This window comes from Sorex araneus, chromosome 1 (assembly GCF_027595985.1).
Source record: "Sorex araneus isolate mSorAra2 chromosome 1, mSorAra2.pri, whole genome shotgun sequence".
Lineage (NCBI taxonomy): Eukaryota > Metazoa > Chordata > Mammalia > Eulipotyphla > Soricidae > Sorex > Sorex araneus.
Window position 1 is genome coordinate 361,613,944 of NC_073302.1, and position 18,317 is coordinate 361,632,260.

Below are 18,317 nucleotides of genomic sequence, written 5' to 3' on the forward strand. Positions count from 1 at the left end.
TACCATTTCCTGGGGCTATGGACTTTTCTTCCCACCGCTGAGGGAGTCCAGGTAGTTTACAGATGTAAATCTGCAGGAGTGTCGGTGTGCTGAGAGCTCCCGTCTTTTCCCGGCTTCCCAGCTGATGGGCTTAGTCAATCCACAGGACCAGGGAGGCGTGCACCGCTGCGCGGGGATGTGAATTTCACTGTCACCGTAGCTGCATTGGATGGAGAGCCATTTGAACGACAGCATGCAGACCAATAGGAGGAGGCGCTCTCCAGGCGGCTTCATTGTTAAAGCCAATCAGATCCGCGTTGGGTTTAACTCTTTAGACGAAATTCTCAGTGTCTTGAAAAAGTTGTTGATAGTAAAGGTGCCACGTCTGCTAGGAAGGAATAGTCATGGACTCGCCAAGGGCCGTTATCCTTCAACTTCCAACTCCATTCATAACTCTATGAGGTCGGGGGGCACGAGTTTTTGTAGAAACTGCATTTCTGCGTCAACAACATGAGGCTTTTCTTGCGGAGTGCGGTCCTGGCGCTACTGGTCCCCGCGCTGAGTGGGGCTCTGATCCCTGAGCCCGAAGTGAAGATCGAAGTTCTGCAGAAGCCCTTCATCTGCCATCGCAGGACCAAGGGAGGAGATTTGATGCTGGTTCACTACGAAGGCTACTTAGAAAAGGACGGCTCTCTATTCCACTCCACGTAAGTAAAACAGGAAAGATTATCCATCTGTGTCAGCTCTTTGGGCAAGGAGAGAGCCTGTACCCAATTTTAATTCCTCTTTAAAAATCTAAACGTAAAAAAAAAATTAAAAATAAATAAAAATCGAAATATTATTTTCTTCTTTGAGAAAGGGAATTGTTTAAAGCCAGTCTTACATAACGAGATTTTTGAAGGCCTCCTTGAAAATTTGTGATCGGCGTAAGACAGTTGTGTTTTGATTAAAAATTCGAAATAGAATCTCTGGAATGCTGCAGAGATACCTAGATATATAATCAAGCAATAAATAATAGGCTTACAGGAATTCCCATAACTCAAACTCTATGCCAAAGGGAAAATAACTCCATTCCATTTTTCACTATGATTCAGGTGAAATTGACTTAAATTTTCATAACTGCTTCATGAGTAGGATACTCAATCGTTTATCTGCCCGTCACGTGATATATTATTTGTCTACTGACCTATTCAACTTTTACTCTGACAGATGGCATTTTTGCTGAGGAATAGGACCATGATTTGGATCATCATTGGTTTCTTTCTAGAAATTCAAATACTTTTGAATTTTTGTGTTTATGAGTGTTTATGAAAGATTAATCCAATGCATAAGTGAAGGATTTTTAGATGTTTACACTATAATTCCTATCCTGTAAGCAAAAGAAACTGCAGCTTGGAATAATCACAACAGCAGTGATTGCTAAGTAGGCATTGTCGTCTTCAGTCCATTTCAAAAGTATTTACTGAACATTTTCTTAATGTTCCATTCTATGCTTGATATTAAAGACAATTTTCGGCTTGTCTTCATTGCCATTTATTCATTCCTCTCTTCATTACCATTCATCCTTGCATCTGTTCATCCATCAAACCCTTATTGCGTGGACTCCAGTCAGGTCAGGGGAAGGTGCGTGTCCTCTAGCAATGCAAGGGCAATGAGTGGGGGTAAGGGAGACAAGTAAGTAACTCATGATACAGAGTGGGATGTTCGAATTGTTCACAACTATAATGAAGTCTAGATTTAATTATGCTCCATGAGGTGAGGAAAGCAAGACTTCCCAGAGGTCGTAATTGAGATGGGCCTTGAGTGATGGGTAGAGATTCCAGGTGGAGTTGGGAAGAACATTCCAGGTAGAGAGAATGGTATGAACTAAAGAATTATGGCCCTAGGTCAGTGCTACAGTGTATATTAAATTCATTGTTAGATTCATTAAATGTAGAGAATGATTTCCATTTAGTTTTCAATTTTTATTGCCTACAGTTAGGTGGTAAATAGGTATGTATAAAGGAAATTCTTTTATATTTTTATCTTTTATTGTTTGTTTGATTGCCTCAGGGCTGCAACCGTCTGTGATTGGGACTTATTCTTTTTTTTTTTTAATGTAGGAGTACTGCTACTTATTCAGCCATTGATTAAGCTGATTGAATTGGGCATGAACTCCACTTTTTTTTTTTAATTGAATCACTGTGAGCTGCAGTTACAAGCTTTCATGTTTGAGTTACAGACATAGAATGATCAAACTCCCATCCCTCCACCAGTACACATTCCCCACTATCAATATCCCCAGTATACCCCCCCTTTCCCACCCTCCTCCTGCCTCCATGGCAGACAATATTCCCAATACTCTCTCTCTACTTTTGGGTGTTATGGTTTGCAATATAGATACTGAGAAGTTATCATGTTTGGTCCTTTATCTACTTTCAGCACACATCTCCCATCCTGATGGATCCCTCTAACCTTCATTGTCTTAGTGATCCCTTCGCTATTCCATCTGCCTTCTCCTCCAGTTCATGAGACAGGCTTCCAACTATGGAGCAATCTTCCTGGCCCTTGTGTCTACTTTCCTTGGGTGTCACTTTCATGTTGTGTTATTTTATGTTCCACAAATGAATATGATCCTTCTATGTCCATCCCTCTCTTTCTGACTAATTTCACTTATCATGATACTCTCCATGTCTATCCACGTATAAGTAAATTGCATGACTTCATTTCTCCTAAAAACTGCATAGTATTCCATTGTTAGATGTACCAAAGTTTCTTTAACCAGTCATCTGTTCTCAGGCACTCAGGTTGTTTCCAGATTTTGGCTATTGTGAACAGTGCTGCAATGAACATAACAGGTACAGATGTCATTTCTACTGTGCTTTTTTTCACCCTTGGGATATATTCCCAGAAGTGATATTGCAGGGTCATATGGAAGCTCAATTTCTAGTTTTTGAAGGAATGTCCCTATTGTTTTCCAAAAAGACTGGACCAGTCAGCATTCCCATCAACAGTGAAGTGCCCCTTTTCCCCCACATCCATGCCAGCACTGGTTGCTTTTGTTCTTTTGAATGTGTGCCAGTCTCTGTGGTATAAGATGATATCTCACTATTGTTTTGATTTGCATCTCCCTGATGATTAATGATGTGGAGCATTTTTTCATGTGCCTTTTGGCCATTTGTATTTTTATTTTGAGGAAGTTTCTGTTCATTTCTTTTTCTCATTTTTTGATGGGGTTGGAGTTTTTTTCTTGTACTATTCCAGCTGTGTCTTGTATATCCTGAATATCAATCCCTCTCATATGGGTATTGGGTAAATTTTCTTTACCATTCTGTGGGCTTTTTATATATTTTGGTCACTGTTTCTTTTGAGGTGCAGAAGCTTCTTAGTTTGATGTAGTCCCATTTGTTTATGTTTGTTTCCACTTGCTTGGTCAGTGCTATTTCATCCTTAAAGATGCTTTTATCTTCAATATCATGGAAGATTCTGCCTACATTTTCCTCCATGTACCTTTTGAATTTATGTCTGATATTGAGGTCTTTTTTTTAATTATTAATTTTAAATACCTTGGGGCTGGAACAATAGCACAGAGTGTAGGGCGTTTGCTTTGCATACGGCTAACCGGGGTTTGATTCCCAGCATCCCATATGGTCCCCTGAGCACCACAGGAGTAATTCCTAGGAGCATAAGCCAGCAGTAACCCTTGTGCATCGCCAGGTGTGACCCAAACAGCAAAAAAAAAAAAAAAATTAAAAACCTTATAGAGGAGGGACAGAGAGATAGTACAGTGGGTGGGACACTTGCCTTGCCTGCAGCCAACTTGGATTCCATCCCCAGCATCCTATATGGTCCCCCAAGCACCACAAGGAGTGACCCCTCAGTGCAGAGCCAGGAGTAACCCCTGATCATCACCAGGTGTGGTCAAAAAAAAAAAAACAACAACACAGGCCCCTCAGTGAGGGGGTGGGAGCCATGGGGCAGTATAGTTCTTGGGCAGAGTGGTGTTGGGTCTCACAGAGGCGTTGCTGTCCTTCCCCAAGCACTGACTCAAAGACCAACACCCCTTTTCCAGATGCCTCAGAATGAGGGTGGCTTGTTTGGACCTTGCCATTCGGACCAGTGACTGGGCTTTGGTCAGAGCCTTGTGGGCCTCCATCAAGCCCTGACTTTATCTCTGAGTGGGGAGGTATCACCTCTGTGGGCTGGAGTTGTCTATGAACTGGGATCCTGGCAGGATGCAGGACTGAGCACGCACCTTCCAAGTCCTCGGCGGTACAGTTCCTGGCTCTGCACTCAGGGCTCACTCCTACCAGAGCTCAGGGAACCATATGGGTTGCCCAGGAGAGAACCCAGTTTGGCATCAAGAAAGGCAAGCATCCTACCCACTGTACTGTCTCTCCAACCCTTCAACTCTTTCAGTCTTAACCAAATTCTTTCAAGTTTCAGAGCCAAAAGATTGTGAGAACTTTGTCAATTAACCATGGGACAATATTTAGCACTTTGCTATTGAAATTCTATTACACACAAAAGCACTAGTGTCCTATATCCTTCATGTAAATAAATCAGGAGTTGCTAACTCTGAGAATAGGAAGAAGTATGTCAAACTATTGGTTTATGAGACATGTCCTATCATTCTGTAACTCTGTCTTTATAGCAAGTATTCTAAAAGTGTTGGCAGTGACAAGAAACATGCCCGGACTATAGTCATTGCTGGGTGGGGTGGATTATTTTTTCCTCCTTCTTTTCTAGACTCCCCCATATTTTCTTCGTTGCTGTTTGTTTCTAAGATAATGGGGGTGGAAGGGTGGGAGTAGGGAAAGGAGTGATAAAGGAAAAGAGGAGTTAATGGCCATTACCTAAATTTAGTAAGCAGGATACCTTTGAAGGATAGTAGTGACTTCCTTCTTTTCTATGAGATATTCCTGAGTAGCACACTCTCCTTATCGGTCTCAAACCTTGCCAGGATCTGGGTTGGTTAGTGTTCTTCCTCTCTTCTCTCTTTAGTTCATGAGTCTCCTTCTATTGACCGTTTCCTTCTTCATTCCATGGATGCAAGTGACTTTACGTCAGAGAAGTTGGTGAGAGTATATAAACTGCTGCACTCTTGCACTGACCAGGTGGGATGGGTCAACATGTTGGTAGTAAATTCTCTCTAGCCACTCATCCTCCCCCAATTTCCCATTATTTTCTCACTCTTCTGCATCCTAGTGTCCTTCCTGAGGTAGCAACATTCTGTGGTTAAGACCTTGAACTTATAGGTACTGGCATGCTTGACAGTGTACAATGGGGAAATAAGAGTACTTATCTTCTGCGATCATTGTTGGAATTAAAATAGGCAAACAATTTTAGAATAATGGCTAATGGATAAAAAATGCTCAAGCGAGGCTGGAGCAATAGCACAACTGGTAGGGCATTTGCCTTGCACGCGGCCATCCTGGGTTCCCAGCATTTCATATGGTCCCCCGAGCACTGCCAGGAGTAATTCTTGAGTGAGTGAGCCAGGAGTAACTCTTGTGAACCTTTTGCATCTCTGGGTGTGACCAAAAAACAAAAACAAAAAGCTCAAGCACCTGCCTCATGAGCTGGTAGCAGAGATAAAGAAGGGACCACTAAATCAATGATGGTTGGGGGGATCATTCAGGATGGGAGATGCGTGCTGAAAGTAGATAAAGGACCAAACATGATGGCCTCTCCGTATCTGTATTGCAAATCATGATGCCCCAAAGGGGAGGGAGGGAGAGAGAGAGAGAGAGAGAGAGAGAGAGAGAGAGAGAGAGAGAGTAAGAAGGAAATTGCCATAGAAACAGGGCGTGGGGTGGGGTGAGTATGGCTGGAGAGATACTGGGGACATTGGTGGTGGGAAATGTACACTGGTGGAGGGATGGGTGTTCAATCATTGTATGACTGAAACTCAATCATGAAAGCTTTGTAATTGTATCACGGTGATCCAATAAAAATACTTTTAAATGCTCAAGCAAAGGCTGTTATTTAATTGTTATTCCCTTTGCTCATATTAAGTCAACTAAGTAAAATTTGCATCAAGAAAAATGGACAAAGAATTGAATGCTGACTTCAGGGAGGGGGGTATACAAATTAATAAAAAACTAACATACACTTACACTGTGTATGTGTACAAATCAATGACTGTTTTGATTAATTTCTGAACTAATTAACTTAATTGCTCACAGGTGGAAAAAAGTACACCAGAGCAGTAAAAATAAATAAAGTTACTAAAGGGTTCTCACCTGATTTGTTTGTTTTTCTCTCTCAGTCACAAACACAATAATGGGCAGCCCATTTGGTTTACCTTGGGCATCCTGGAGGCCCTTAAAGGATGGGACCAGGGCTTGAAGGGCATGTGTGTAGGAGAGAAGAGAAAACTCATCATTCCTCCTGCCCTAGGCTATGGAAAAGAAGGAAAAGGTAATAACTTAATTTTCTTTCTTGCTTTCTTTTTTTCCTATATCACTAGAATTCTTTTCTGGATTAAGATCAGAAGTGAGTATAACTAAAGAGTATTTTTCTAAAAGTAAAATAGAGAACTTGTATTTCTTTTATAAATGTATAATCTTGATTATCATTTGGAATAGCCAACTTAATGTCTTATTATCTAAATGGTCCACTGAGCTAACAAAGAAGGTAAGAAAGGTTATGTCATGCAACTCTGTTATTGCCATTGTTTGTTTGTTTTGTTTTTTGGGTCACACCCGGCGATGCACAGGGGTTACTCCTGGCTCTGTAACTCAGGAATTACTCCTGGCGGTGCTGTGCTCGGGGGGCCATATGGGATGCTGGGAATCAAACCCGGGACAGCTGATGCAAGGCAAATGCCCTACCCACTGTGCTATTGCTCCAGGCCCTATTTCCATTGTTAACGCAATATGGTGGGTGTTTGGAATTGTGGTGTGATACACATAGCATGTTTACCATTTTTTAAAAAGCACTTCAGGGACATTAAGTACAGTCACCTTGTTTTACAAATATCACCAACTCTTCATCACCAGAACCTTTTTTTCCACTTCCGAGAGAAACTGCCACTTTCTTTAAACAACACAAAATGGAAGATTGCAGATGGATAGTGTTTTTGATGAGTGAAACATTTGTAGACATAAAGACATTGAGGGTTTGGATGCAGGATATATGTGACTTATAGCTGAAGTCTCCCACAGAACTTTCTGCAGGCTATTTTCTTTGGGCTACTCTGGGGTTGGTGGTTGGGGTGATTCTCATGATGTCTGGGGACCATGCAGTGTCAGAGACTGAACCTGGGGGTCCTACATACAACGTATGTGCTTTAGCTCTTTGAGCCAACTCTTTAATCCTCTGGTCCTTTTTATTTTTATTTGTTTCTTGGCTTTTGGGTCACACCTGTGGTGCTCAGGCTTACTCCTAACTCTGTGCTCAGGGATCACTTTTGGTGGGGCTCAGTGGAGCAGACGAGGTGCCAGAGACTGAATCCCTGTCAACCACGTGCAAGGCAAGCGCCCTGTGCACACTACCCTTCTGGCCCCATTCTTATTTTATTGTTAAAGTTAGTTTGTGAAACTTCTGATAATTTATTTTATTTGTTTTGATTTTTACTTGGGGGGTACCCTGACTGTTGCTCAGGGATCACTTCTGGAGGTACTCAAGGATACGCAGAGCTGGGGATCGAGCCAGGGCCAACCACTGCAAGGCAAGCACCATAACCTTCTGCTATCTCTCCAGCTCCTGAGAGTTTTTATTTTATTTTATTTTATTTTCATGAAGTTGTTCACAATAATTTATTACATTCAATATTTCAACATAAACCCCACCACTGTTACACCTTCCCACCATCATTTCAAAATTTCCTACCACCACCCTAGCCTGCCCTAAAGGCATATGCTAAATCGTTTATTTTGTATTGCTTGTTATAAATATCATCATCATCATCATCATCCCGTTGATTTTTGAATTTCTTTTTTTTTTTCTTTTTGGGTCATACCTGGCGATGCACAGAGGTTACTCCTGGCTCTGCACTCAGGAATCATCCCTGGCGGTGCTCAGGGGACCATATGGGATGCTGGGAATCAAACCCGGGTCAGCCGTGTGCAAGGCAAATGCCCTACCCACTGTGCTATTGCTCCAGCCCCAGATTGTTGAATTTCTTGAGTGGTCTCAGTAACGTCTCTATTCGTCCTAGCCCTGAGATTTTAGAAGCCTCTCTTTACACGTCCTTTCCAATGGTGCCACATTGGAGGCTCTTTCAGGGTCAGGGGAATGAGACCCAGCATTGTTATTGGTTTTGGCATATAAATACACTATGGGGAGTTTGCAAGGCTCTCCCGTGTGGGCAGGAAACTCTCTGTAGCTTGCCAGGTTCTCCCAGAGGGAGAAGTAGGCTGTAAGAATCCCTTCCGGGAGCTTGGTTTTTAAGTCTCTGGATGTTGGCCGTTGGTAGGATTACACGGTGCCGGGGCAGTCCCTGGGTATGACCGCCTAGCTACTGGCAAATGGGGAATCTGGGTGAAAGAGGCCCAGTCCTGATCTGAGCAGGCTTGGAGGTCTCAGCCCCGGGTCCCACACACCTGGGTTTCTCTGCCAAATCCTTCATGTGTGAGGCTTGTCCGAACGTGTGGAGAGGGGCCTTGAGCATGGCTCTGGCTAGGCTCCGGAGGTCTTCAGCCATGGGAGCTCTGCTCAGGGTGGGGAGGGAAGCTGAGGGCCCCCCCTCCCAAGGGACCCCGGAGAAGACAGCCAGGCATGGAGGCAAGAGACTCTCTGCTTGTTATAAATAATCCACTAAAAATGATCAAAATGGTTTCCTTAGAGGAAAGTGTGTGAAAATTGTCTTATATCATCTTGGAGCCATTAAGCCCCTGTATAAGAGATCACTAACATGCTGGGACTTGTGTGCTTATATACATATATATATACATATATATATAAGCATATATATATAAAAGCATATATATAAGCATATATATATAAGTATATATATATATATATATATATATATATATATATATATATATATGAGAGGTTGCTCCAGGAATTCTAAAATTTTAAATTTTAGCTAGGGTGCTAAAGCCAGAATCAGATTTTTATCTGGATGGTGCTTTTGGGGTCTGGAAAATCTGTGCAGGGTTTTGCTCTCTTTGGAGATTTTATCTGTGAGTCCCTGGATAATGGCCATTAATAAGCTTATTTGTCACCCAGAGGCTTCTTGTGGGCGTGACTGAGAAGCAGCCGGGAGCACAGGCAGATGGGGGGAGGGTGCCCATTCCTGACTGTGAGCCTGGAGGTTTCAGTCGTAAAACCTGCATACCTGGGGTTCTCAGCAGATTCAGAGAATTTATTTTTTAAATGAGTGGAGGAGCTGAAAATAGCAGAGTAAGAAAGATGCTTGCTTTGCCGCAGTCAGCCCAGAATCAGTCCCCATTACCCCATATGATTCCCCAAGCACCTCAAGTGATTCCTGGGTCCAGAGTCAGATAAGCAACACCAGATGTGGCCCAGAAACAAGAAATAAATATTTTTTAAAAATTAAAATATAAAAATGAATGGAAGACTATGAAATGAGGGTTTTTTTTTTTTTTTAATGAAAATAGACGTGGGCCAGTTGATGGGAAAACCTTGGACTAGTGGTTTCCTGGGAACACACACCCCATGTCGGAGTGGGAACATACGCAGCTACTCAGAGTTACTTACTAGAAGCCTGAGATCTCCATACGTAGGAATTATATCACACCTTTATTAGAATTCAACCTAAGCAATTAACTATTGAGAACAAGGCTTATTAACAGGGATAGCCATCACTGTGTTATTAAGTAGAAAACAATTGGAGCCAACATAAGTATATAAAAAGAAAAGTCTAAGTGAAAAAAATGAGGCTCAATTATTTAACACTGTGCTTTACATATCTGTAAATACTAGATCCAAAATGTGTTTTTGCTATAGATGAAAGAAAAAAATAAAAATCTCAGGATATATAATTTGTTTTAACATTGTGGCATTCTTTCCTTTCTCTGGAGAGGTCTACACTCTCTCTTGAACATGTTCCCTTTTCTTTCTTTCCTTTTATTAGAATTATCTTACTTCAAAAAGTAAAAAAGAAAAAATGGACTGGAGAAATAGTACAGTAGGTAGAGGACCTGCCTTGCCTACGGCCAACCTGGGTTCGATCCCCAGCATCCTGTATGATCCCCAAGCACCGCCAGGAGTGATTACTGAGAACAGAGCCAGAAGTAACCCCGAAGTGTTGCTGAGTGTGGCTCAAAAACTAAAAATATAAATATAAAAATCTAATAAATTTTTAAAAATTGAAAAATAAAATTACAGTGTATAAGTATTGTGAAAAAGCCTCTCCATGAAAGTGAATCTTAAAGAAACAAATAAGAGAAATAATGATGAACAGTTAGCACAGCGCGTAGGGCGTTTGCCTTGCTTGCAGCCGACTCAGGTTCGATTACTCCGTCCCTCTCAGAGAGACCAGCATGCTACTGAGAGTATCCCACCCACATGGCAGAGCCTGGCAAGCTCCCCGTGGCATATTCAATATGCCAAAAACAGTAACAACAAGTCTCACAATGGAGACGTTATTGGTGCCTGCTCGAGCAAATAGATGAACAACGGGATGACAGTGCTACAGCTTTGGTTTTGGTTTTGGGGCCACACCCTGCAGTACTCTGGCTCCCTTCTGGCTCTGCACTCAGGGATCACTCCTAGTGGTGCTCGCCTCATGTGCAGTGCCAGGGATTGAACCCAAGCTGGCCATGTGCAAAGCAAGTGCCCTTCCTGCTGTACTGGAGCTCGGAATTAGTTTCACCTTTGGTTTTCTCTCTTCCAAATAGTGTGCCATGGGAATGTATTCCTTATATAATGAAGAGAAAGAACTTTCCCAAGTCTTGAGAATACTCTGGGTTGGTATAAATATAGATATCACAGCCTCCTTTGGCTCACACTGAGCCATTCACTAGGTGTGAATCAGGATTTCTAGCCCCAGTTTTCTGGAAAGAAAATCGATGTCATATGCAAAGCATTGTGTAATCTACTTGGAATTTACTAGCCCAACACCCGTGTTTTTTTTTTTTTAATCATAGCCCTCATTAGGGCAGAAAATCAAGTATCTCAGAAATGCTTCTATAATATTTAAATGTATTCTATCAATTGGTGCCTTCATTGTCTTACCTATATTATCTTAACTGTGTAGTTTTATATCTACATAATAATTAGATACATTAGCTTAACTGTATGGTTTCCACTTACTTTGCAAGTAGAGATCTAAATGTCAATCATTTCTTTCTGAGCCCTATGAAATGAACTCTGCTACTCTGCACTGAATACTAATTCTGTAGTCCTCTGTCCAGTGCCCTCCTTTGGGAAGACACCAGCATTAGCCTCGAACTAGTGCATGCCCCTCTCTGTCTAGCTCTGACACGGCAAGCCCCAGCACACTGTATGTTTCATTCTCTTTGCACTTTAAAATGCTCTTTCATTAAAACATCTGGGATAGGTGGGCTAAGAGACATTTGGAGGGGCTGGAGCAATAGCACAGTGGGTAGGACGTTTGCCTTGCACGCAGCTGACCTGGATTCTATCGCCAGCATCCCATATGGTCCCCTGAGCACCGCCAGGAATTAATTCCTGAGTGCAGAGTCAGGAGTAACCCCTATGCATCGCCAGGTGTTACCCAAAAAGCAAAAAAATAAAAAAAAGAGATTTGGAACATTCATATATATGTTTGCCTGACTCAGACCTGTATACTACATAGAACTGTAAAGAAACAAAGTTTAAAAACGATTCGTACCAAACAGAAGAGCTTTGTGGGGCGTTTTTTTCCCCTGGGTTCTTAGTACTTCCTTTAATGAAGGTATTTTTACTTTTTAAAGCTTTTTTTGTGGGGGTGAGAGGGAACTCCCAAGTAGTTCTCAGTGGAGGAAATGCCAGGTGGTGCCCAAGATTGAACCCTGTTCATGCATGCAGACCACTGCACTGATCTCTCCCGACGCACTCCTGGGTTAGCAGCATTATCATTTGCACTTGCCAGATGAGGAGACGGAGACTTACGGAGGGGCAGGTTTAATCCTGCAGGACACAGAGTTCACGCGATTACTTACTGCCTCCTGCTGTAGAAATGGCTCTTCCATGTGTACTGCTAGTAAGAACTTTCAGACACAAAAGTGAGCACATCACTTGTATTATAATTAACTCTGCATTATCTAAAGTCCTGTGAAGTGTTTTTGGCGTGTAATATATAATAGCTATAGTTTAAATTTATTTTGTTTTTGAGCCACACCCCGAAGTGCTCAGGGGTTATTCTGGGCTCTAAGCTCAGGTATTATTCTTCATGGGCTCAGGGGACCATTTGGGATGCCAGTAATTGAACCAGGATTGGCTGCATGTGAGGCAGGTGCCCTACCCACTGTACTATCACTCTGGCCCTAGAGCTTCAATTTAATACCGAGGTTGTTAGGCACAGTTCTGTGTGTATGTGCAAAACTATCCCTTCTTGCAAAACCAGAAACAGATGGTTTTTGATCTCCTAGTTTGAATTCGTCCATTTTTTTTTTGTCTGAATCAAGCACAATGAAGAGTCACTTCTGTCTTATGTCATATATGAGAATTTGGGGAAGGATATTTGTTTAATTCAAATCCAGAGAATATATTATTTGGTCCTATAAGTGTCTTGGCATCAAAACTTGGGATCTTTTCAATGCACCAAAACCCCATCTCTCCTCTTGAACAGGTAAAATTCCCCCAGAGAGTACACTGATATTCAACATTGATCTCCTGGAGATTCGAAATGGACCAAGATCCCATGAATCATTCCAAGAAATGGATCTGAATGATGACTGGAAACTCTCTAAACAAGAGGTGACCTTTTCCTTTTCTTCTCTTTTTTGGTTTGATTTCTTTTTTATTAGAAATAAAATGCAAAATAAACGAATTGCTAACTCCAAAAAAAAAAAGAAAAGAAAATATAATGTTGGACAGTAAAAAATTATGTTTTCTTAGAGTACCAGTGTTTTGAATATTCGCTTTTTTGTAGAAATTGCTATTTTGGAGATAATTATATTACACTTAAAACCACCATTTAAAAAATATTTTTCTTCTTAATGTTGAAGTTTCACTATTACCTGCCCTTCCCTGAACTTTTGGGAGATTGATTTTTCTGACACAATTCCCATCTCTGAGTTCCTATTATTAAACCCGGGTTCTGGGTTTCCTGTTTGCACTCTCATCAGTTCCACATGTGAGAATGCAAAAGCAAAGGAACCTTTATTGCTACCTCCAGCTAGGGCACAAGCCTCATCCATTGCAGTGGCGTCTTGACAAGGACCCCGACCCAAGTTCCAGGGAACGTTATATGGCACATGGTTGCATAAGCAAAAGCAGTGTTGGCAGTTTTCCCAGGAATTGCCCTGAAGCAGTCATAAGTCTGTGAGCTAGGTGGTCATGCCCGCCTGCTGTGCCACAGGTACCTTACTTATCATAGCACTGGCTAGACAGAGGCATCTAGGGGATTTCCAGCTTCGGCCAAAGACAGTCTCTGGGAATTCCTTGGGAGGAAACAGAAAGTTAGGCCTACTGCTTGTTTTGCTGAAGTGCATACAAGGTTATTTCTCGGCCTCACAGTATATAAGAAAATCGTTATCCGGGGCCCAGAGAGACAATGCAAAGTTGGAGGCTATCGATCCCTGGCATCACCTGGCCCTCAGACACTGCCCTGAGCAAACCAGACAGAGAGCCTGGACTGACCCCCAGCACAACTGGGAGTGCTTCCCCCCAACCAACCAACTGAAGAATGAGAAGGAAATGAGATATCCTGACAAGTGTCTCCTGTCAATTTCTGTTTCAAATTGCAGACTGTTTGCTAGTTTTATGGGATCTTCTAGCAATTCAACAAAGGAAACTCACATACTCCAATTCCTTCACCACCTGGAGAAAGGAAGCTGCAAAATGGGATTTTTTTTTTTTTAATAGCAGGAAACCTCCCTACCACCCACAGCACTGTTTAGGAAGAAGAAGGAAGTCTTCTCCCTATCATTTAGGCTGTCAGCACCATGCTTTATATGCTGTGGTGGCACAAGAAGTCAAGATGTAGAAGGAGATGTTTAACCTTCTGTTTTGTGTCTACCTGGAATCCTCCAGCCCTTTTTCACACATTTACCAGTTTCATTCTAATGGCCAGAAAAGAATTGAGTCTACCATAAGCTAATTGCAAAGAGCCACAGCCTCTACATTTAGAGTACCTCAGAGTCATATGACCAGTTACATGATGACTTTTTTTCTATCCACGATAAATTTTAATTCCCTTTCATTAAAAAAACACACAGGGGGCTGGAAAAGTAGTACAGTGGGAAGGGCTCTTGCCTTGCATGTGGCTGAGCCAGGTTCAATCCCCAGCATCTCATATGGTCCCCGAGCACCTCCAGGACTGAGCCCTGAGACAAAGCCAGGAGTAAGCCAGCACAGGCTGGTATGACCCCAAAACCAAAATAAATAAAATAAAAACACATGGCTACAAAAAAATCAATCCAATTTTAAAGTATATTCACTAAATATTTTTAGTTCCCATATCCTTTTCTTTCTCATGATCCTTCCTGACTCTAATATTTTATTAATTCCTAGTGTATTCCCAAGTGTTTTTATGCAAACATAAGCATTATGTGTGTGTATTCGTACTGCCCTCTTTATACTCAAAAAGAAACCTATTGGGGGCTGGAGCGATAGCACAGCGGGTAGGGTGTTTGTCTTGCACGCGGCCGACCCGGGTTCGAATTCCAGCATCCTATATGGTCCCCTGAGCACCGCCAGGGGTGATTCCTGAGTGCATGAGCCAGGAGTGACCCCTGTGCATCGCTGGGTGTGACCCAAAAAGAAAAAAAAAAACCTATTTCCCATATTGTTTAGCATCTTGCTTATTTTTATGATATATCCTAGAAATATCTACATTAATTGGAATATTTTTTAATCACTCTTCTTTCAAAACCACAGAATTCAGTTCCATTTGTTTTAAAAATAAATGCATACCATGTTCACATGGTGGTGGTAGAGAGAGAGGATTTAAATTTGTTGATCTAACAGAATTATAGAAATATTATTAAAACTGAAAATGTATGTTCAATAATTGCATCATGGCAAATCTATAGGATAAATAAGCAGCATTCTATCTATATTTTGTAAACGCCTGAAATGGGAAATTTTAATTTAAGCTCTCATTACTTTGTACTTTTCTAAGATTGGAAGATTGTACAACATGGTCATGCTAATACCACAGCAGATGCTAGTTCTAGACAGATATTTAAATGAAATTGACCTCAATGTTTTTAAGAAAAAAATATGAAATTATTCATTCAAATTTTTTTGCTCTTTGGGTCACACCCAGTGATGCACAGGGGTTACTCCTGGCTCATGCACTAAGGAATTACTCCTGTCGGTGCTCCCAGCATATGAAATGCTGGGAATCGAACCTGGGTTGGCCACATGCAAGGCAAATATCCTACCCATTGTGCTATCACTCCAACCCCAAATATATGAAATTCTGATTCCTGTTAGAAATCAAGGTCTAGATGATTCAGTGACTCAAAATGTTAAAGTCTTTTAAATATTTGTGTAATAAGGAATATCATCAAATTTTTATTAAGAATCAGCTAAAACAGGCAATAGTCTTTCACTGAGTTATTTTCAGTTAAGATACGTCTTTTCTGTGTCTCTGAGCAATGTTCCATGTGTCTACTGGAGCATAATAGCAAGGAGTTTTGAGGGAAGAGATTCCTTATCATTCTTTTACTATCATTAGAAAGGTCAGTTCAATCACCGGTACCCTGTATAATCCACTGAGCACTGCCAGGAGTGATCCAGAGTGCAAAGCCAGGACTAAGCCTGGAGCATCACCAGGTGTGACCTAAAAAACAAAATTAAAGTATCATAGTGGTTGTTTAGTAGTTATATATAGTTAAACAATTACCAGTCTGTTCTTTGACATTGATTGACATGGTGTGGGTATCCTCTGAATTAGAATTAATGAGATTCATTATTTTCCAGGTTAAAGTGTATTTAAAGAAGGAGTTTGAGAAGCATGGAGCAGTGGTAAATGACAGTCATCATGATGCTTTGGTGGAAGATATTTTTGATAAAGAAGATGAAGACAAAGACGGATATATATCTGCAAGAGAGTTTACATATGAACACGATGAGTTATAGAGATGTGTCTGCCTTTTTTATATATTACTTATCCTTAAAGATCATCTTTAAGGACTATCTTTTTAAAAAAAATAGTATTCCATTTTTTGTTTTAGTCATTTTTATATTTTTTCTGAATATTATCTGAAGAATTCCTTAGATTTCTTAAGTACCATTTCTTTCTAGTGAACAAAAAATTAACTTCTCATTGCTGCTACTGAGAAGAAAAAATGAACTTGTCTTTGAACTCAAGACCTCTAGACCATTTTCTACTTGCAGTTATGAACTCTTCTGTTTCACCTGCTTATTTGTAATTTTTAAATAGTGTAGCAAGGAACATGCCACAAAATGAACCTGGGTAACAGCAAATTAGTGCTCTTAACTTCAGCTTCCCTCTAGTTTCCCCCAGTTTCCCCCAGTGAGATACAAATATTTGAAAAGTCTTTTGCAGGAGCATGGTGAGTCCTTACTGTTTTCACATTGCAGGTTGCTCTGCTACTCAGAATTTCAGTGTTCCTATATAATATTTTGTATTTAATCCCTGGTACCACATATGGTCCCCTGATCACCCCCAGGAATGACCTCTGAACACTTTCAGGTGTGGCCCAAATTCACATTTCCCTCTCCCCCAACAAAATCTTGTACTTGGAAATGGTGTTAAGAGAAGAGGCAATTGTCTTCATTTATATGGGGAAAAGTATAGTGTTAGCAGACCCAAAAGATAATCTACCATGGCATACCATACAGTACACAAACCTAAGCTAGCACATAGGGTTAAAAGCAAGACTGACTGGTGAATCCAGCTTCTCTGGAGCAGTTCTGGGGACAGAGCCTGGTGGCACCATGCTTACCGCTCTGGATGCTGACTGCCTTTGGAATGGCTGCTGCAAGGTCAAACTCTGAGTGCTGGCTGGATGTTCTGACTTTCTGACATCAGAAAAGCAATGATGTTCTTTGAACTTTATTCAGTCATTGAAAACAGGTACAAAATTAGGTCTCTCATGAAAGCTAAGTGGCCTTACTTGAAGTTTCAAACAGCAGGGGATACCTGAATCAAGACCCAGTGGGTTTATAACTGCCTTTTAGTTCCTGCTGAAGGGGAAGAGGAGAATGGATGTTGAATTGTACTCGATAGCATTTACTGCCTCGCTGAGGAGAGATGCAATGCTGGAGTAGCAACTTTAATAACTTAAGAATCCATGTACAATGAGGCATTTATTTCACCCAGGACTTTGTGCTATGTAAGGTTGGTTCCCAGTGACTAATGATGTGTCATATGTAGGATAAATTATTTATGTATTTCTTTATAATAAAATATATCAAAATACTGTCACAGAATTCCAGTTATATCTATTCAGTGTTTATTTTTTAAAAACCATCATATTGTTCTTCCTAATTCTTTAAGGAATGAGTAAATTTCATCCTAGCAAGTTATAATATAAAACTGTGTCACTGTCACTGTCATCCATTGATCAACGATTTGCTCCTGCGGGCCCAGTAATGTCTCCATTTATCCTAGCTCTGAGATGTTAGTAGTCTCTTTTTACTCGTCCTTCCCAACGGAAGGATGTATGTGTCAAGAGAGAAATTAAAAAGCATCCAAATTTCCCTAATTCTGCCTCATGTAAAAATGAGGCAACTAACAAGAACTGGAGAGAGAGTAGAAAGGATAGGGAACTTACCTTGCATGCAGTCAAATGTCTGGCACCCCATATGGTCCCCAAGCTCTGCCAGGAGTGATCAATCCCTAAGGTGCAGAACCAGCTGTAAGCCAATCAGCACTGCTAGGTATGACTTCCAAAACAAAACAAAATTTATGTATATATTATGTACACACACACACACATATACTATTGAGTGGAGATTGATTCTGAATTTTTTAATTTTTTTATAAAGTAGTTCACAATATTTGATTACACTTAATAGTCAAACACCAATCCCACCCCTATACACCTCCCCACCACCATATTCTGGGTGTTTACATCCCATGCCCCAATCCCTGCTCCAAAGCAGAACCAAAATAATATAATAAAACAATAAAATAATATAATATTTCCCTCTAGGGTTGGTTCCCTCCTATGTGGTGCTCTTGGTAGGGTGTGTCCCAAGAAGTGTTCAGTGGCCCTAAATGCAGCCGCATATTCCAGGAATAGGTTCACTTGTGGGTGAGGCTTGGCCTGAGTGTGGAGAGTGGTCATGAGCATGGCAGC

The 18,317-nt window shown here is 41.1% G+C and overlaps 1 protein-coding gene across 2 annotated transcripts; it reads left to right on the plus strand.

Moving 5' to 3' along the window:
- Window positions 1–350: 350 nt before the first annotated feature.
- Window positions 351–17,477, plus strand: FKBP14 (FKBP prolyl isomerase 14). Of its 2 annotated transcripts, XM_055141705.1 has the most exons (6): window positions 553–686; window positions 2,758–2,816; window positions 4,963–5,036; window positions 6,230–6,381; window positions 12,668–12,795; window positions 15,970–17,477. In XM_055141705.1, exons 3-6 carry the CDS (start codon window positions 4,966–4,968, stop codon window positions 16,126–16,128), a joined length of 510 nt encoding a protein of 169 aa, XP_054997680.1. In that variant the 5' UTR covers window positions 553–686; window positions 2,758–2,816; window positions 4,963–4,965; the 3' UTR covers window positions 16,129–17,477. The 2 variants fall into 2 exon arrangements, with proteins under 2 accessions (XP_004604103.3, XP_054997680.1); XM_004604046.3 differs by lacking the exons at window positions 2,758–2,816; window positions 4,963–5,036 and having other exon boundaries at window positions 351–686.
- The last annotated feature ends 840 nt before the right edge of the window (window positions 17,478–18,317 follow it).